Consider the following 22,243-nt stretch of genomic DNA (forward strand, 5'->3'; position numbering starts at 1 on the left):
TTAACATTAATCCCTATAATCCGTACTTCTCGCGGAAAACTTTCTGATTTATTCGTGTACGCACCAGACAGAAAAACAAAAAATATCGTGTATCCACAAGCACTCCAATAAATAAATAGTATTGAAATGACACTTTGAAATGTTTACCCAATGAAAATGAATAATAATAATAAGTTTCAATAAAAATTATAAAATGTAAATTGAATTTTATCATAATGAGTTTGCTTGAATTTCCTTTTTTCTGAGATCGCAGCAATGTGTGACGGGTAAGCTAGTATTAAATGAACATACAAAATATTTAATATGTGGCATGTCCAGAGATAAGTTTCAATTGGCTAGAAAGGAAAAGAAACTTACTTTTTTGAACTTATATTTATTGTCATAGAAAAGACATAGTCTCAGCTATTTTCAGCATGTTCACTTTTGTGGTTCAGACATTTGTCCTAGTGACACACACACCACACACTTTTGCAAACCCTTATTAAAGAAGTCTCTTGCCTGCTTAGACAACTTGTTTTATGATTTGCTTTTGATTACCAATGCCTGTCATCATTAACTTATCAAACGAAATCAGTGGCAATCTGCACTTTCATGCATCAACTCACCACCTATTATTAATTATAAAGTAATACTGTCTTTATTTTTATGCATGGGGACCTTTCCAAACCTTGTGGGTGATACAGGTGGTGTAATAAAGTCAACTGCTTGCAGAACAGTGCTGAATGTTTCTAAAGTAATTGTGAAGCTAAGAGAGTATATTTTTTCCCAAAAAATTGTCAAGAATTTATATCTCCAGGAAGCAAAAATGCAGAACTATATCATAACAGAAAAGATTATTTTTCTATACAGGTTCTATAAATTTCTGATTTTGATTACATCTTATGATTTAATAATTTAAAGTTTTATAAATATTAATTACTTTCTTGACACAATGACTAGGTGAAAATTTTATTCTGTGGTATATTTTATACATAATGGCTAATAATTAAAACAATGTATTATATGTACAGTACTGTACAAATATAAACATCTTACAAACCAGATACATTACAATAAAGCTACATCAACTGCCATATAATATCTGACTATAAATCGGCAATAATAATTATGAATTACTGATTCATTTTACCATAGAGGGAGGCATTAGGTGCCATCTCGTATTAAATTTAATAATTATAATTTAATTAAATAATTTTAGATTAGACTGGAAGAAAAGAATAGGCCTGGAGCAGGACTTGAATCTGCAACTGCCACTTACTGTGCAGATGCGTTGCAAGTTACACTATCCAGATCTCCAGTCTGATCTCCTCTTCCAGTATATTTAACATTACAATATAACTGGCAATNTAATAATTTAAAGTTTTATAATATACCAATCTTTCAAGTCATTCAATTTTTTAAAACAATACTATAAATTGGCTTGTTTTGATGATTTGATTTATTAGATTGTTTTGATGTTTTATATTTTTCATTACAGAAAAATTGTGAATAATGTGAAAATTTATTATGTTTAATTTATAATAAAATTTAGAAATGTGAATATTTTTAGAATAAATTGATCAAATAATGGTTAAATTTTTCCCATAAGAAGAATAAATAACAAAATTATGTTTAAAACTAAGTAGGTCTGTTATTTATTAGGCCTACTTTATTTTAAAATGTAAATAAATTGTTGATTTGATAAACAATTTTTAAATGAAAACTTGAGTTTTACAGAATGAAATAATAAGGCTCTCTCAATACTTAAGACCCTAAATAATAATATATTTCAAAAAATTTCAGTTGTCACAAGAGAATTTTGCATCATAGATTTGGTGATTTTTGGATTGTACACTTGAAGTTGACCATTCTTGCAGTATACAGTATTTCCAAATTAATATTGAAAGCATAATCTAAATAAAACTTGCATAAATTAAATTGAATTTAACAACAGCAATTATTCTTCAATCTTGATAAATTCAAACAGATTTGGCGTCATCAAAACAAAGATTTTAATTATAGTAGACATTATAGTAGTATTTAGAAAGATAAAGCAAAAGTAAATTTATAAATTTATTTTACTAGATCTTCTCTAAATATAAACATATTTCCCAATGTTATTTTTTATAAGTATGAAAGTAGTTTTTTTATAATACAATAAACTTTTGATTTAACAGACTAATTGGGATAGGAGTATCTGCTATTGCTGAAAGTTAATTAAGTTGAATCCATTTTAAAACATTAATAATGAACTTATAACATACAGGATGTATTTAAATGTTGCTATAATATATAACTACAAATAAAATATGATTATAAATTACTGAATATTTATTATACTCATTGATTCAACCTCTTTAAGTGTGCTCTATTAGCAAATAAAGAAAAGGCTTTATTGTGTTTTCTTTTAGAGCAGAAATTTTTTGTTTCTTGAATCAGTCTGTTAAATCAAGCATTTACTATACTTGTACTGAAGAACTTCGTTATGAATTTATTATGTAAAAAAAAAATACTTTAACATTTATGAAATCAATGATCCCCTCAAAATATTAATGATTATTGTTAATAATAATAATAATAATAACCTGTTTTTCTGAATAGCAACCAAATTATGTTTTTAAATAAAATTTGTTACACAGATGACAGAAGAATCAATAGTAGAAAAGAAATCAGATGTTGAGCAGCCACTGGATCTTGGTTTTCCTGATGATGACGACGATGGTACACAACAAGAGGGTAATAATTTAATTTAATTTTTTTTTTTTTTGAAATTAATAGTTTTATTTTAAAGTTCTTCAGAACCTTTTTTGTGACATTTAATTTAGCAGAAATCTTTTTTGGTTCAATTTTGTTGGAAGAAATATTCATTTTAATATTCCAATGTATTATTTTATACAACTAATGTTTTCAGTTATTCTAAACATCATCTTCAAGATTTTTATTACAGATTTGGAAGAATGGATTAGAATTCTTTTGACAAACTTAATTTAAAAGAAAAGTAATAAGAATATTTTAATACTAAAACAAATATCAGGAACACATATATCAAACAATATTTACATAGACAGTGTGTTCACTTAGCTTTCCAGAAACAAGAAATCTTTTCAGCATTTGTTAGGTTAAGTTGTGGACTGCTGAGGACATACATACCAGATAATACATTGCTATGATATTGTACCATTTCAATCCTATCTGCAACCAATGCAACAGAGGATGCTACACAATAATTTTAGTGTGCAACATAATAATAAATTTACATGGTGAACTACAACTCCTTCAGCACATTTTATGGACTGAAAAGGCACTGTTTACTCAGAATGGCATGTATAACCATTATATTCTGAACGACTGGGCTATCCTCAATGGTACATATGACACCAAGTGCATTTTGCCTTAAACACGTGATGTGGAATTTGGGATGAGTGACAGCTTTGTCCCAAATACATTGACAGCACCCTAAAATCTAATGGATTAAAATGAGTTCATTTGTAGTGAACAAGAAAGATTATTCATGTACTTTAGGTTTTATTTAAGGGATGATCTTAAATATATATTACAAGAAAATGTGAAGAAAAAACAATTTCCTGAATGGTAAATTTTTTTAGCAAGAAAAACAATCTGAAATTTTTTGTTATGCTATGCATATTAATATAATGCTGAATTTTTAAGTTTAAGCATTTTTAATTTTAAAATATTTTAAGTATTGTGTTTAGTGATCCATGAGTCAGCAGGGTCAAGTTTCACATATCTTACATTACTGTTCATATTTGCCATTGTCAAATTATTCAAATATATTGTACATAGCAGTTTCTAAATCTTATTTTTAAAATAATATAAATAAAAAAATTAATTTTTGTGAGCAAATGTATTATAAATATTAATTACTTTCTTGACACAATGACTAGGTGAAAATTTTATTCTGTGGTATATTTTATACATAATGGCTAATAATTAAAACAATGTATTATATGTACAGTACTGTACAAATATAAACATCTTACAAACCAGATACATTACAATAAAGCTACATCAACTGCCATATAATATCTGACTATAAATCGGCAATAATAATTATGAATTACTGATTCATTTTACCATAGAGGGAGGCATTAGGTGCCATCTCGTATTAAATTTAATAATTATAATTTAATTAAATAATTTTAGATTGGACTGATTCTTTTCTACCAGTTTAATCTAAAATTATTTAATTAAATTATAATTATTAAATTTAATATGACATAGCACCTAACATCTCCCATAGGGGCAAATTAATCAGTAATTCATAATTATTATTGCCAATTTATAGCCCGATATTATATGACAATTGATGTAGCTTTAATGTAGTATATGGTTAAAAGTACGAGATATTGCCACCCAAGATGCATGGCTAAACAAATGTCTAAACTAATTTTTAAAATTTATTTTTAAAAAATTGACTTTTTCATATTGTACTTTGATATGTTGTGATTTGAAAAGATCAAAGACTACATGTACAGTCTACTATGTAATTTGAAACAATCTAAAATTTAAAAGTAAATTATATATTAGTTACAAAATGCTGCAGTTCTTTTAAAATTAGATACAAATATCAAAATAAACATATCAGATAATCAAAAAATCTAGGAAACAAAAAATTTAGTAAGTAACATTTTCAATTATCTTCAATGGTCATTCTCATGTTTACATTAAATCAAACATAGAATATAAACAGGAATATAGAAATGTAAATAGAGATGGAATACAATCTCATTGCATGAGAACAAGAACGTCACAGATGATGTGCATATTGTTCACTTTTTAATTACACAAATTTCGAAAAAGGACTTTGATATGTCTGAAATGATAGCCATTTTTTTAAATTTGCAGCTGAACCATATAATTATATAATTTATGGCCAAATGGTTGAATCATAGTTACAAGCAGTGGTGATATTCAGCGGGTTCGCACAGGTTCGGCCGAACCCGTTGTTAACATTTTCAAAGTTTTCAGAACCTTGTTAAACACATGTAACATTTCTCAATGGTTTGATTCTTTTAAAAATATTAAAATATACGTATTATACTCTGTAACACTACTAAACTAGAGGCTTCCGATGCACCATTTGAGCGAAAAAAAAAATTGTTAAGGAAAAATTTTCTGTTAGCGAACCCTTTGTTAAATATTTCGAATGTCATCACTGGTTACAAGATCATAAGATATAACCAACATCTCACAAATACAAACAAATTATGAAGGCTAACAATGTCAAGATTGCTTTTAAAAGGAACTCATTTATATATTTCCTTCTCAGAAATCCAAAAGATCTTGCTGATAAAGAACACCTGGGGAGTGTACTTCATTCATTCATGTAACTGATAGCAGATTTGGTCTAAAATATGAATACATTGAGCAACAACATGCTTGTTAAACTGCCATATCAAAGAACATGAGCGACTTAAAAAAAGGTCGAACTACTACATAATAAGCCTCCAAAAATGACAGTCAGGTTGCACTTCAAGAAGCCCACATCTTACATCCATCTGGAGATAGGACTCTTCTTAAACATCTCAAGAGGTTAGAAATCTACAGAGCTAACAGGAAAGCATTGTCACAAGTTATGAAGACATGGACACCATTTCAGACACATTTTTTAACAAATTTTTTGAATGCTATGAGTCAGTCTACCTAACAAGTTTTGGATTAAAGAGATGTTTCATATACAAGAACCAATGGACAGCAACCATATTATAGTGTAAATTTTTTGAAATTTGTTTAAAAACTGTACAGTATGCATGTGTCATCTGTGATGCTCTTGTTCTCATTCAATGAGATTGTATTTTATCTTTTTAAATTTCTAGATTCCCATTTATGTTCTATGTTTGAATATAATGTAAACATGAGGATGAACATTGAAAATGATCAAAAACATTCATTAATTATTAAATTGCTTTTTGTTTGCTGGATTTTTTTTCTGTTATCTGGTATGTTTATTTTGATATATGTTAGTTTTATAGAAATGCAGTATAAATAATGTAGTTCCATTTTTATTATAAAATTTTTTATAAGTGCCAAGGATGATTTTAAAAGGAATTTGTTAGTATAATATCCTTTTGTTTAAAGTAAATAAAATCTGCAATTTAAGTTTGAATATTTTAAATAATATATTAATTATTTTGTTATAGGAACTACTACTAATTTGTTAATTAAAATTTTTTTTGTATGTTGCTACTTTATTTTATTACAAAATATTTTCATTTTCAATTTATTCAAATTTATTATCTGAAATTTTAAATTATTTTTATTAGCATTGTCTCCAACACCTCCTGGACAAATGGCAGCAGCTGCTAATGCTGGATATGAAATTCCTGCACGACTTCGGACTCTACATAATCTTGTAATACAGTATGCATCTCAAGGACGATATGAAGTTGCAGTACCATTGTGCAAACAAGCTTTAGAAGATTTGGAAAAAACAAGTGGGCATGATCATCCTGATGTTGCAACTATGTTAAATATTCTAGCACTTGTTTATAGGTAATTTTTTCAAATTATAACAAGTATGAAATTATTTGTTATGAATTGTAAACTTTAATATATTTTTCTTGTAGAGATCAGAATAAATATAAAGAGGCAGCAAATCTGTTGAATGATGCACTCGCTATTCGTGAAAAAACATTAGGGGAGAATCATCCAGCGGTGAGTGTCTCATCATTTAGATACTCTAATGATATCATTCTTATTACAATTATATCATTCACATCTTATTTATGAGATGTGGATGATAATTTTTTGTTGTTTTTTGTCGTTTGTATAAATTTTGTTTTTGTGATAGTCTAATAGAAAATTTCAGAAGAGCTACAGTACAGATAAAATAATTCATTTGAGTATGAATTTAATATAACAATAAATATTTGAATTTGTTTAAATGTCAAACAGTGTTGAATAATGTTTAAACTATTTACAATTAAAAACCATAAAATGAAGAAATATGAACAAAATAAAGACTTTTTGGAAAAGAAGTTTTTTATAGCAATAACAGTAAATATTCAAAATAATAATCAAGAATGTCATCACTATTTAATTTATAATTGCTGTAAATGTTGTTTAAGATTAAATTCTGAAATTGTAATTCTTCTATCAAAATTATATTCAAAGAAATTAATTCATTTTCTCAATATTTATTGGTAAAACAATAAAAATAACCTAGATTTTTTCAGTAATATTTAGCATAATACTTGTCTTAGAATGATTAAAACAGACATTACTATACTTTTAAGTTTTATGTTGAAAATTATTTTGTATTTCATTTCACAGTGAATTTTTTCGCTTTATTCTATAAATATTCAATATCAAAATTTAATTTCTCAGCATAGAAACTCCTATGCAGAATATGTTTATTTGGAACAAGGAAATACTGAAATATAGTTACTGATAAAATTTAAAATGTGATTTTGTTTTATATTTATATTCTTTTAGAATAAACATAAATATTTTAAAATGATTATATAAAAATTATGTCAGCAGTGAGGGACGGATATATCTGTTAAATTCTTTTGGAGTATTGCCAAAAACTACCGCAAAAAATAAATCTACATAAAAAATGAATTATGTAACAATAAAAAAGACTTTTCTTTACTAGACATAACTGTTTACAAAATCTTTTTCTGAAATGGTAACGAGATAAAAACGCGTGGGAAAAATACTTCCCAAAAAAATTTCCCACATTTATTCTCCACTACTTTGGGGTAGCACCATACCTGACTATCCCACTGCTGAAAGGTTAAATATTAAAAAATAATTAAATATAAACTGTTCTTATTAAAACTGTATAACTACAAATGCAAAACATTACAATTGCAATAAATGTCTAAAATGTTTAAAAAAACAAGAAGCCTTGTACTAGAGTTTGTTTTTTGATTTTTAATAAACTATAAATATCAATACTGGCCTTTCTGACTACAAACAAAATATATATTACAACAACAACAGTTATTACAAAATTTAAATGTTACAATTTCAACAAATAGACACTGATACATAAGATGATAAACTCACAAAATAACCAAAAAAAAAGCAGCAAAACGTTTTAATCATTAATGTTTTCATTCATTTTCAGTGACCAGCTTCATGTAACGTAGTAAATCAAGCAATAAAAACGTAATGTAAGTTTATTGAACGATGGGATGCCAAACAAATAAAAAAGGAAACAAGTTATAAATCAAAAAATAAAAACATAAACAGGAAAAAATGTTTAAAAGATTCTTTCATATAATCTCATGACTAGTGAATATCCTTCCTACTGTCTATATTAAACAGAGACCAAGAAGCAAGATACAGCAGTTACTTGATTTATGCATCATGTGCCTGGATAGGGATTGATAATTTGTTTAGTGATGGATTTTGGAATTTTATATTAAATATTTGCTAATGCATTGCTAAATAAAGGCAATAAGAGTTGTTAGAGGTCTTGGTTTTTTTTTAATATGGATAGCAGGAAAGAAATGTAACAGTCACTAGTTGTTTTTTTTTTATGTTTAAAATGTTATTTAAAAGATTCTTTCATATGTCTTCATTTAAAAATTTTAATTAAACATTTTTAAGGAGGGGGAAAAAATGTAAAACATACAAAAATAGATTTTAAAGAAAAATGAAAAAAATACAGTTTACAAGGTCCCCTCAACATCAGTAGGAAAGATTAAAAAAAATGCCATTTGAGAAATACAGATTATAGTTTGTACCAGGCTCTCCATGTTGTAGATGTAGGGCGTTGAGATCCTTTTAGTTCATAGAGTGCCTCTGTTGTACAGATTTATACATAAATTGCTTGGAAAGTTTTGTCCTTTAGGTTTAGTTTTTAGTCTTTCAAAATACTCTCCACCATACTCAATGCATCTTGCCATATGCTGAAACCAGTCATCAAACCAGGCCTCCTGCTTTTCTTCCAGATCAGCACACTCTTGATCCCTCACTGCCAGAAGCTCATAGTCACTGGAAAATTGCCTTTCTTTGAGACATTTTTTAACTTCTGGAAATAAGCCGAAGTCGCAGGAGGAGCAAGATCTGGATGTATGGAGTATGATCCAAAACAGTTAGTCCAGACTTGACCAAATAGACAACTGTATCCTTTGAGCTGTGTTGGAGTTTTATCATGTTGTGGGAGCTATGTTTTGAGCCGGGATCTTGGTCAGATGTTCCTCAGTGATTGACTGACTTTTGGCAAACATGTTTGGGTGTATCAGGAACTAGTGATTGTATGCTGTTTTTCTAGTACGATCCTCTCCACAAAACTGTGTTTTCCAAAGAATGCAGCAATTATTCATTTCTTTGTCAAACGTGATTTTCAGACCTCTACTGGAGTTGTTTCATCTTCAAAGAGCCAGACATGTTCTGAGATTTTGTTTAGAGATTTTTGTGATTCATGACAGCAATTCTATGTACGGATTTATCATTACTATCTTTTTCTTCAGCAATATACGTGATTTTTGTGTTGAAGTACCAAATCATTTAATAATTTTTCACATCATTTTACTCTGTTGCTCCTTTGTCAGTGAATGGGGTACCATTTACTGACAAAGCAAACAAATCTTTCTTAATCCAAAGTGCTTGTGCAGAACGTCATGAACAGTTGATGCACTAATATTCAATAGTTCTTGAATCTGACAATATATGATTTACCTGTCTTTGCTGAGAAGTTTCTTTACAGCAGCTAATTTTCTGACATTGCTTCTGCTGGCCTACCTGAGCATGGGTCATCCTCCACACTAAAATTACTGCTTTTAAACTGTTGCATCATTTTTTTTATGTTCTTCAAAGAAGGGCAATGTTTCCCCAATACAAAAGACATTTCTGAAAAGCACTCATCTTTACTGAGATTATGTAAAAAGTTATAATGGATAATTGTCTGATGTTCAGTTTTTGTCCACACTGCCATTTTCTTCAATTTTTATACTGCTTGTTGGGAAAGTACTGGAAACAGGAACTTGAATTGGACTTTACTCCATTTTTCATGCTCTTTTCATTGATAAAAGATTCATTTTGGTATGACCAATAGAAGACATGTAAGACAAAACTTTCCGAGTAACCTATGTAGAGTTGTAAAGCTTCCACATGACAAATATGATGATTACTAGTGACTTTTTTAATGATTTTGGCTTGCTCCCATTGTACTTGGACAGAATCCAATAGAGCATATGCTGCCAGGGCTGTATAAAAGGTTGTGACCTCTGTATATAATATTAGCATTCCTTTGATCTCACCTGAAGAAATCTTAAGATAGCACCATTGTAGAATAAGTTGTGAGCAACTCTATTGTCTTGAATAGATATCATATATATCCATGGAATGCTCATAGGACCAGTAGGTCTTTATTGTTCTGGAGGATCCTGTAGATGATGGGGTTTCTCTTTTAAACAATTCTTCTACCTGTAGCTTTACAAATTTCCTTATAGATGTTGTGCAGTTGTTTTAAGAATTCCACTACTGTGTAGACTTCTCTAGATGTATCACATATCCATATTCTGTGCAGATTAGTACTTATTATTCAAGACCCGTATAGTCTTAGGTTTGAAACATACTATAATCTATATTTCTCGGATGGTATTTCTTATCTTTGCTCATCGACATTGGGGTCCTTACCTGTGTTTTTGTTACTTTTTCTTATATAATAAGAATACATAATAAAAACAGGAAAATATATACATCTATTTTTGTATATTTTAACTATTTTTTCTGTTTGTTTTTTATCTTTATTTATGTATTATTCCTGTATTTATTTTTTATTTATAATTTGTTTGGCATTTCATTGCTCTGTAATTTATGTTATGTTTTATCATTTGATTTAGTCTGTTACCCAAAAGAGATCATTAAAAATGACTGAAAGTTATTTTGTGAGTTTATTATATAATAAACTCACAAAATTCAATTCAATAATTACAACAAAATTGACTATTAGTAAAATTTACAAAATTACATTATTCAAAATCCCAAACATTTAACCTGATTAGGGAAAAGAACCTAGCAGAAGAAAAATCTTCAATCAGCACCAATAACCTATAATTCATCAGCTATGTACTGACCATGAGAAGTGAAGGCTGGTTTGTTGTGGCAGTTTGATAATATTCTTTTATATAGTGCTGATTTGCATACTGCACATACTTAAAAGAAATAAGATTTTGCTTAATTTGTGTTTTTAACATTTATTTACAAAAATTTAAGTAGAATATTAATTTTTTAGCCATGTTTAAACCCTAAATTAATGTAATGCAATTTTATTTATTATTTAAATGTTACTATGAAATTATGCAAATTAAATTCTTGTTGGGAAGTGTTGAGAGAGCAGTCAAGATTTAATATAACTCAATTACTAAAGTTCAGAATAACAAAATGGAAAATAAATAATGTAACTAACTAAATATTTCTTTAAATTTAAAATTTCCTCTTGCCACAACATTAACTGGAGAGTAATTCTAAAAGTTGCCCATTAATGTAAAAAATATCAATAATATATACTGTAGATGTCATCAGAATCTTTTATGTGAACTGATAATATATATGTAATTGTCCATTAGCTTGAGAATTTATTTAATTGACACTTTTTTTTTTTTGGTTAATGAAAACTTTAATTAAAACAATTCTTATATATTATATAACATTTTTTTGACTATTAGTAAAATTTTCTATTATTCAGGTTGCTGCCACTTTAAATAATCTAGCTGTACTCTATGGAAAGAGGGGAAAATATAAAGAAGCTGAACCCCTTTGTAAACGTGCATTAGAAATTCGTGAAAAGGTTTGGACTATTTAAATAATTTTTAAAATAAAATTTCAAATTTAATCATTTTAAATATATTTGAAAGATAATTATTTGTTAATTTTCCATTTTGAGTCTAAGATAAATATTTTTTAAAATTTTAAATAATTACTATCTATTTTTATATTTACTTATTAAATTTATTGATGATTTTTAATTTTGCCTTGGTATACATTTATATTAAAATGTAGTTTAATTTTTTAGCTTCAGTATGCTCTAATGATACTTTGATTTATGCCTTTATAATAAGCATTTGTATTGAATCTATAGAATTTCCAAAAATCATCTTATTATGGACTATTTACCTTTAACAAATTTTTATTTTGTGAAATATTTTTTGAAAAAACAATTATCTAGCCACATGAAATATTAACCAATTTAACTATTATTTACAATTGAATAATATAGTCAAATTTTAATATAAATAAAATATCATATTGTATTATATTGATGTAATAAAATCACTTGGTGATTGTTTTTATATTGAATTTGTAGCATTTTATTATTTTCTATGTATACTTACATTTATTTAAAACTAATTAATATAAATTTTATTCAGTTAATCAATTAAAATTTTTATGCATAGTGATGTTTCTTAAGTGACTGTATTTGTTAAAATAGCCTTAAAATTAATTTTTAGTAAGGATCAGTATGAAATAAAAGTTTGAATGGAAAAGAGAGACATTAAAAATTTTTACATGTGTTTGCATTGGCATATTTTGTTAATTTGTGTTTAACATGTATTGTACAGTACAAGGTATAGATAAAAACATTGCACCAGACTCTATTTTGCTTCTGCTATATTGGCTAAATACAAGTGCACAAGAGTAAAGGTAATTTGGTAGTAAACTGTTAGATGCATTGTTGCAATGCCCTCAACCCTTTTCATGAGGACAAATCCTATCTTAGCTTCTATTAAACTAGTAGCCCGGGCCGTCCCCTAGTGGGCGTTTTAGCAGTATTACAAATTTCTATGAGGATGTTTAATGCACTTAATATATGAAAGCCATGAAAGGTTTCTATTATTATATTAAAAATTAGCTTAACTATTTCATATCCTTTTGTTTAAAGTAAATAAAATCTGCAATTTAAGTTTGAATATTTTAAATAATATATTAATTATTTTGTTATAGGAACTACTACTAATTTGTTAATTAAAATTTTTTTTGTATGTTGCTACTTTATTTTATTACAAAATATTTTCATTTTCAATTTATTCAAATTTATTATCTGAAATTTTAAATTATTTTTATTAGCATTGTCTCCAACACCTCCTGGACAAATGGCAGCAGCTGCTAATGCTGGATATGAAATTCCTGCACGACTTCGGACTCTACATAATCTTGTAATACAGTATGCATCTCAAGGACGATATGAAGTTGCAGTACCATTGTGCAAACAAGCTTTAGAAGATTTGGAAAAAACAAGTGGGCATGATCATCCTGATGTTGCAACTATGTTAAATATTCTAGCACTTGTTTATAGGTAATTTTTTCAAATTATAACAAGTATGAAATTATTTGTTATGAATTGTAAACTTTAATATATTTTTCTTGTAGAGATCAGAATAAATATAAAGAGGCAGCAAATCTGTTGAATGATGCACTCGCTATTCGTGAAAAAACATTAGGGGAGAATCATCCAGCGGTGAGTGTCTCATCATTTAGATACTCTAATGATATCATTCTTATTACAATTATATCATTCACATCTTATTTATGAGATGTGGATGATAATTTTTTGTTGTTTTTTGTCGTTTGTATAAATTTTGTTTTTGTGATAGTCTAATAGAAANGATTAACCATCACATCGGTTAACCGACCGTTCTAGTCGGCAAATTTAAATTTTTGCTATTTTTTAATCAAAATTTTTATAAAGGTATGCAAATAAATTTTTCTGTTCATTTAAAATTTAAATTTTTTTCTGATTTAAATAGTAGTCAAATGATAAATAAAAAGACTACTTATAATCTTAGATTTTTAATATTGCATTTTATTACAAAATTATTGATTTTGAGTTGAACCATTGACCTCAGTTCTATCTGTTCTCACTGAGTTGAATGATTGCTATATTTTCAATATAATGATTTAAATGTTTGTGCAAATGAATTTTATAAATTTTTACAAATTCCTGATCTATTGTGGGCAGATTAATTCATAACAAATAGCATAAATTTTGAAATTCAACATTCATTTAAGTTCTTACATTTTTAAAGTAGTATTTTCAGAAATTTGAGGCTAGAAATATTAACATAAATTCAGATTGATTTTTTATAGTGATGAAAAATATTGGATTGATCAAAAAGTTTGTTCATTTGTTGTTGTTGAATCAAATACTGCATTAATTCAAGAGAACCTACTTTATTCTATCAGGAAAATACTAAAAGTGATATATATTGCTTATGGATTGGTTGTTGGTCAGTTACACAACTTAGTATACTTATCATATTATGATGATTGGATACTATTTCAAGTGAGCATGAGAAATCTGCTTGACAGACTGCCTGCTTTGATTATTGTGATTTCCTGCTGAAACATAACCAGATGATCCCTTTTTAAAGCAGCTAATTAGTGACAACAAAAAATGGATTATTTATGATGGTGTGCAGTGGAAAAGATTGTGGAGAAAGTCAACTGATCCCCCTGCAATGCAGTCAAGAGCTGGTTTATATCTGAAAAAGGTTATGCAAAGCATGTGGTGGAATTAGCAAAGAATATCTATAAACTACTGAGTCAAGATCAGACCATTAATACAGAATAGTACTGTTCCCAATTTGATAATCTGAATACAATCATTAAAGAAAAATGGCCAGCATTAGCAAGAAGAATGTGGCTTTCTTCCATGGCAGTACTATATCATATGCATCTTTGACCATTCTGGAAAAGTTACTGGAATTTGGATGGGATGCCATTATTCCATATTCTACTGATCCTGCATCTTCAGATTACTTATTTCAATCACTCTACAATAGTTTGCAGAAGAAAGAAGTTCAATAATTTGTCTAAGTGTGGTATGTGAACTTTGCATGTGAAATAATAGATTTACTCGACAGATGGACTAAAGTGATAGAAAACAAAGGTTCATATGTAATTTAATAAAATTATTTCTTAATTTTTAAAATTTGAGAGTTATTTTTATTTAAAATCAAACTTTTTGATCAACCCATTATAATACAAAAATACTTTAAAATGTTTATTATGGACTATTCTATATCAACTAATTTATAAAGATAAAATTATATTATATAATTTTTTATATATTAAAGTTTAGATTAATAATTGACTGCATTCTTTTTAATTAGGTTTTGGGTAAGAATCATCCTGATGTAGCTAAACAACTTAATAATTTAGCATTACTTTGTCAAAATCAGGGAAAATATGAAGAAGTTGAACGTTATTATCAAAGAGCTCTAGAAATATATGAAAAAACACTTGGTCCTGATGATCCAAATGTTGCAAAAACAAAAAATAATTTGGTGAGTATGTAATTTATCTAAGCAATAATTTAAGTTTCTTTTAAACTTTGGAAATACAGGCTTAAACTTATTTAAAGATTTAAATTTTAGATACGTAATTTTTTACTGTAAATCTTGGGAATTTCTTTCAAAAAGCAATATTTTATTCAAAACTTACTTAAATTGAAATAGAAAAATGAATGAAGATAAAAATTTAACAAGAATACCAACAACTGTTTAATGCTATAACATTTTATAGATGATTGTAAAGCTGATTTATTTCATTAAACTTGTATTCATTAAATTTTTCAAGAAGCATCTTCTATGTATTCTAAATAAATAATCCTATATCTATAGATATAGTATTTTGTTTAGCAGATACAATATCCAAAGTTAAAATGTACAATTGTCCATCGGTGGCCAAGCAGTCTTCGCTCCCTGAACACTGGGAGTTCGGTCATGGGTTTGCGCCTTGCTCGGACAGACTGGCCACGTGGAGTTTTCTGGGTTTTCTCCACATATGTAACACCTAAACCAGTGTTTCTCAACCTGTAACGAATCGTCGCCCCTTCAATAAAACCGTTATGTAGTATTGCTCCCTTCGCTTCAAAATTCCGATGTCAAGGGCCAAGGCTAACGCCAAATTCGTACTGCATTGAATAGACTAGTGACTAGTATAATGTTATTTGTTTAGTTATTGTACGATATAACGAATAAAATATCTAATTATTCTTAATATAATGTTTTACTATATCGCCCAGAAAATTGTTTTTCGCCCCCAAAATACAAATTGTTACTAATCGCCCCTTAACATGGAAAATCACCCACATGGGGCAATATCGCCCCCATTGAGAAACACTGACCTAAACAGAGGCCAGTTTTCCTTAAAAAGACATCCTGGAAGGCATCCCCTAGGCAGATCGCCCAATGTGGCATTGCCATAATTTAACAAACATAAAACATACAATTTATTTAATTCTTTATTCTACATATGCATTTTGGATTGACATGAACTCTCAACCCCTCCCTCTTCAATGTTATAAAATTTGTATGTTTTAAAGTTTTTAATTAATGATTTAAACCAAGATTATAAATGAAAAAATATTAAATTTTATAAGATGTAATGTCCAACAATCCACATGAGATTAAGAAATAAACAAACCATAAAACCGGATATGCAATTGTACATGAAATTGAATCTCCACCTATGGTTGTTTCTTTATTAATACAGTAGAGCATCGATTATCCGACCCTTCGATTAACCATCACATCGGTTAACCGACCGTTCTAGTCGGCAAATTTCAAATGTCCGCTAGTGATGTGGCACTACAATATTTGGCTATGTCTTGGCTACTTTAATATTATTTTTGTTAAATTTTTGCGTGTTTTAGCTGGTAACACGGCTCGACCATTAAAGGGCGGCCAGTATGTAAATGAGACTTAATTTTCTAATTACGAGTGGTTGTTTGTTTTGTGAGCAATAAAATAATTTTTAACGCTATGATAGTGACGATTATTATTTTAAAAAAAAAATTTGTTAGGCTTAACATTGATGAAAATTCAATGCGAAGTTGGTTAATAGCAATATACTAATTACATGGGATATCCTAATATACTAATAATGTATTTTTTTCATTTTTTTCGGTTATCCGATTTTTCAGTTAGCCGACCAACCTGAGTCCCCAATTGAGTTGGATAATCGATGCTCTACTGTACATAGAAATTTTATAACACTGAAGAGGTGTTGAGAATTCATGTCAATCTGAAATGCATATGTAGAATAAAGAATTGAATAAATTGTGTTTTAACCTTGGATCTTGTATTTGCTGAACAAAATACTATATCTATAAATATAGGATTATTTAGTTAAAATACATAAGAATTAGGGTTACTCATTTCCCGGTTATTTGCTTGTCCCAGGATTTTGAAAAAACTGTTTCCCAAGATCCTGGGAAATCTTGGAATATAATTAATTATTTTTAAGATGTAAAATAAATCTTGAAATTTAATGATATAATTATTTTTATAATGATATTTAATACATTCTGCAACTTACAAAATAATAATCAGCAAGTACACAGAACTCGCCCAGGAAATAATCCATCTGTGGCGGATGGAAAGGGTGTACCTGTTGTTCTCTCCTGTACAGGTGTGATACCCCACACACTACACTAAAGCCTGGGAACATTACAATTGAATAGAAATACATACATCACACTACAGAAGGCCACTATATTGAATACATGCCACATTGTTAGGAATTCCTGAATACAGACACTGACACACTTATTTAATTTTTGTTCTTGGTTGCTATGTCTTGACTCTGGTCCAGCATAGTACACAGCCATTGGTGTGAACTGAGTATAACCCACTAAACCCAACATAATAATAATAATGCATGTAAAATATGTGTTAAAAATTACCTTTGAATTATGTAGAATTTTCACAAATAGAAAAAAGTTATTAAAGTTTGTTGTAAAGATGACGTTAGTTTTTACCTTAAAGTAAAAACAATGACATCGTCAGAATGAAAACAAATTTTTGAATATTTCACATTCCAAATATTGTCGAACCTGAGGAAGGCCATTAAATATAGCCAAAAACGTTAGTTTAATTAAAGAAAATTGCTAGAAAAAGTGTCAAAGGTTTTATATTACTTATTTTCTTCATACTTGTTTGTATTCTTGCTCAATTTGCACAATCTGGGATAATGCAGTTATTGAAGCTACTGGGCATTGTTAAAAATTAAGACAGCATCAGTGCAAAATATAGCCAAAAACTAACATTTTTGGCTATATTTTGCACTGATGCTGTCTTAATTTTTTCCTTAAATTGTCTTAATTTGCCTGTCTTTTTAAGGGAAACTGGCCCCTATTTAGGTGTTACAGACGTGGAGAAAACCCAGAAAACTCCACATGGCCAAAACCTGTAATATCTTGAATAATTATTCAAGATATTACAGGTTTTGAAAAGTAAAGAATTTTCAGAGTCCGGCCACAAATAGGCTACATATTAATTATTAACAACTGTTTCCATGCCGTAATGAAGAAAAATTTTAAAAATAAACAAACAGGTTTAAAATTAATAAATACAAATATATTTTGACAGTTTATGAGTTAATTATACTTTGTATTTGCAAAATTTCCCCAGCCTTAGCACAAGATAAGAAAAAAGTGAACTTTTGCAAAATTTGTGGGATTTCCCGGGGTGAGAAGAGTTTCCCAGGGTTAAAAACAGCTGGGATTCTGTTAGAGAAACCTTAGTAAGAATACAGCAAACCTGTAATCCAAAAAAGGAATAATTTATTTAAGCATATATATGTTGTCAAATATTTATATGATAAACTGCCCTTGGATCAATTTCAAACAGTAGTCTATTCTGTTAATATATTCTTTTAATGTGGAAAATATTTGAATATAGTCAAGTAAAACTCTTATTTTTTTGCTTAGCTATTTCTAAATGGTCTCCTCCTCATGATAAAATGGTAATAAATATTTTTACAATATATCATATTTTCAAACAGCTTTATCTCTTATTAGTCTTTTCATAGCAGTTTCAGAGTTGAATCACCATGGGCCAGCCATTTATCTGGATACTCAATTTTTCTAAAAACCACTGATGGTTAATGTCATATCACTTACACTTGGCCTGTATTTATGGCACAGCATCCTTATTAATTAATAAATCCTTTCTGATTATGTGCTAGAGAGAGAAATAACTCATAAAGAAACAGTGGTTTTTTCTGATCATCTCAGGACATTTATTTACAATTCCAAGTTGTGATATGGCAGAAAAATATCAGAAACTTTAGGTAAAGATTTGATTGAAAATATACAGCCTGAGTGAGCAGGATTAATATTGTATAGTTATAGAGGCATTCTGACAGATAATTTGATCAATGCAGCAAGCATTGCATTTCCTGGTATGCAGTTTAGAATGTACATCATCATAATTCTTTCTTTCCATAGAAGAAAAAAAATACTGTTTCAATAAAGAGGTCAATTTATTGTAGGTATAGAATTTTTTTTGAACCTTCCTAACTCATCTTTAGATAAAACATTTAAACTCAATTAAACTTAAAGCTTTTTCAAGTACCAGTATAAATTAAAAGTTCTTGAACAGGTTTTTATTAGTAAAATGTTGATGTCTTTAAATGAAATTGTAATTTTCCTTATAATAATATTTTCTATAAACCCCCCTTTTTTTTTATCTGAAAATGTTTNGACATTTATTCCAACAAGTTGACAAATAACATCTTTAAAAAATACTGGGAAAACCAGGTTTTCACTGCTTCTTAAATTAGACCTCACTGTCCAATGTACATCAATTTCCCTTGAGATTTTTTTAAGAGGTCCAAAAATGTGGAAGTCACAGGAACTAAGATGGGGCTGTAGGCAGAATGTCTTAACACTTCCCATCCAAAATGGTGCAATGTGTTGTCTCCATGGTCATAGAAAACAGAGCAGGTCATCAGTGAAGAGAAGATTATATTCATCTGTTTTTCAATTACTGGAGTCCTTTACTCCTGGAATAGTTATCTCATGGTAAAACCACAACACTGTCAGATACAGTAAATCTTGCAGAAATTGCACTGTGCTATGAAGTCTAAGCACCATGGCAATCTCATCTGGTATGGTTTTGCAGTATGACAATACATGACAGCTTATCATCCACTCTTTCACAGACATCACACCATTTTGGATGGAAAGGGTTAATATAAAATAAAATAACCAAACACCTTAGTATTTCCAACAACAAAGTATTTAATAAAATAAAAACGTTTTTGACTATTTTTTAATAGTCTTCTTTAGTTAAAACACTTCAAAACAAAAAAGAATATAAAATAGAATGCAAGCAATACAACGGTTTAAAAATTTGAAAATAATTACAACAAAATAAAAATAAAATAAAACATAAAAACAAAATTAAATTAAAATAAAGTATTAAGAAAAAATTAATCGTCGTGGTAAAAAGATTTCCATGCAGAGGATAGACTTTCTGCATCTCTATGATTGATGCATCCTTTGTCAATATGGGCCTTGTAAATTTCAAGTTTTTCAATATGTTTAAGTACTTGTTTGTTGGTGGCAATCCTAATTATGGATGCTTTGTCCCAATAAACATTAATATCCTGATGTTTAGTGAAGGCTGCAAGGACGGTATGGTCCAAGTTTTTAGTAATGGAATATTTATGCTCTTTAAGCCTCTGTTTTAAAAGTCTAATAGTGGCACCAACGTAAACAAGATCTGAATTAAAATGGGGATCACTTAATGGAATAGAATACACTCCTGTACTATTGTTATGGTTTCCTTTCTTCCTATCATTTCGTAGAATTCTATAAATTGTAGGATTACAACGATAAATCATTCTTAAATTATTCTTGTGGGCTTATTTTTAAATCATTGAGTGTAGGAGAGGTATATAGTTGAGAACTACTCTTTGTCCTTGGTTCATAGTTGTAGGCTGCTTATTTGCTTGATTACAGTATTTAGCAATGAGAGCATTAATTTCACTTATACAATATGCCTGTTGTACAGCTATTGTATGTATGTAATTTAATTCTCTCTGGGTGTCAAACATACTTGTATAGTGGGTATAGGCCCGCTTTATCCATGATCGAAAGGCTGCATGCTTAAAATTCCTAGGATCAAAGGAATTCTTCAGTATAATAATAGGTGGATAGCTAGGCTTTCGATAAATATCCGTCCAAATTTCACCATATTTACAAGAGATGGACCGATCCAGAAAATTTATGTTAATGTCACTTTTTTGTTCCATTGATAAAGTCAAACCATATGGGTTGTTATTAATTTTATTAAGGAAACATTGAGTGTTCTTACTATTCCTCCAAATGATGAAAACATCATCTACATACCTTGCACATAAAAGTACATCATTTATGAGGCAGGTAGTATGTTACTTTCCAATCATCATAATACTAGTTCACATAATAACAGGGATGTCGGGCTCCCCACTGGAACCCCTCTTTCTTGTAAATATGTGTTCCCTTCAAATACAAAAAATGAAATATAACAAATTAGGTGTGCAAGCTCTAATATGTGTTGGTGATACTTCATTGCATTATTAATGTTAGAAAAAAGGAAGTCTCTCAGCTCACAAAAGCAAGGTGGTAATTTATAGATGGAAATAAGGATTTAAAATCCATTACGGTCATAACTTCATTGTCTTTGTGGTTAATGTTTCTGAGCTTATCCACCAGTTGAACAGAGTTATTAATAGCATATGGGTAATCTTGAATCCTCGGTCAGATAATGAGGGAGTCCGATATCCCTGTTACTTTGTGAACTAGCATTATGATGATTGGAAAGTAACATACTGCCCACCTTCATAAATGACGTACTTTTATATGCAAGGTATGTAGATGATGTTTTCATCATTTGGAGGAATATTAATAACACTCAATGTTTCCTTAACCCTTACATTACCGTTTGCCCTGCCCCTCTGTTTACGTTCATTTTGTAAAATGGCCAAGGGCAGTATATGTCAGACAAGGTCAGACATGTTATATTATTTTAAAAATTCACCAAAAATCAATTTATCATTATATTCACATGACAAAAATTACATTACATTTATTAATATCTGTAGTTATAAATACGATATTTTTAAATACATTTAAATATAAACTTTAATAGAAAAAAATTAAAATATATCAGACCTGACATCTATCTGTGAAAATTTGCAACATTTTTTAAAATTCACATACTCCAGTTAAGTAGTTTGTTCTTGGCACTAAGCCAGATCGACTTGAAATATTGTTCTGTACAATTCTATATAACATTTATGAATGTACGATTTTTAGTTTTAAAATTATCACAGATTATAATATATCCTTTGTTTGGAATCTAACCTTTATTTTGCTATCGATGAATATTACGAACTAATATTCTTTATTCATTTTATTTTGAACAATAATATAAATTATTGTGATAAATATATAAACCAGTAGTAATACATTTACGATGTGCTAATATTTTTAATTAAATTAAAAAATAAAAAA

The 22,243-nt window shown here is 28.6% G+C and overlaps 1 protein-coding gene across 1 annotated transcript in view; it reads left to right on the forward strand.

The window, feature by feature from the left end:
* LOC111627390 (kinesin light chain-like) overlaps positions 1 to 22,243 on the forward strand; it is a 73,702-nt gene that overhangs the window by 36,315 nt on the left and 15,144 nt on the right. Inside the window, exons 4-8 of the mRNA XM_023370955.1 lie at positions 2,619 to 2,715; positions 6,264 to 6,492; positions 6,567 to 6,654; positions 11,645 to 11,746; positions 15,069 to 15,242. Of these exons, the coding sequence (XP_023226723.1) occupies positions 2,619 to 2,715; positions 6,264 to 6,492; positions 6,567 to 6,654; positions 11,645 to 11,746; positions 15,069 to 15,242 (690 nt within the window). The remainder of the gene's footprint in view (positions 1 to 2,618; positions 2,716 to 6,263; positions 6,493 to 6,566; positions 6,655 to 11,644; positions 11,747 to 15,068; positions 15,243 to 22,243) is intronic.

This window comes from Centruroides sculpturatus, unplaced genomic scaffold (genome assembly GCF_000671375.1).
Source record: "Centruroides sculpturatus isolate CEXI.00-Female unplaced genomic scaffold, Cexi_2.0 scaffold434, whole genome shotgun sequence".
Taxonomy (NCBI): Eukaryota; Metazoa; Arthropoda; class Arachnida; order Scorpiones; family Buthidae; genus Centruroides; species Centruroides sculpturatus.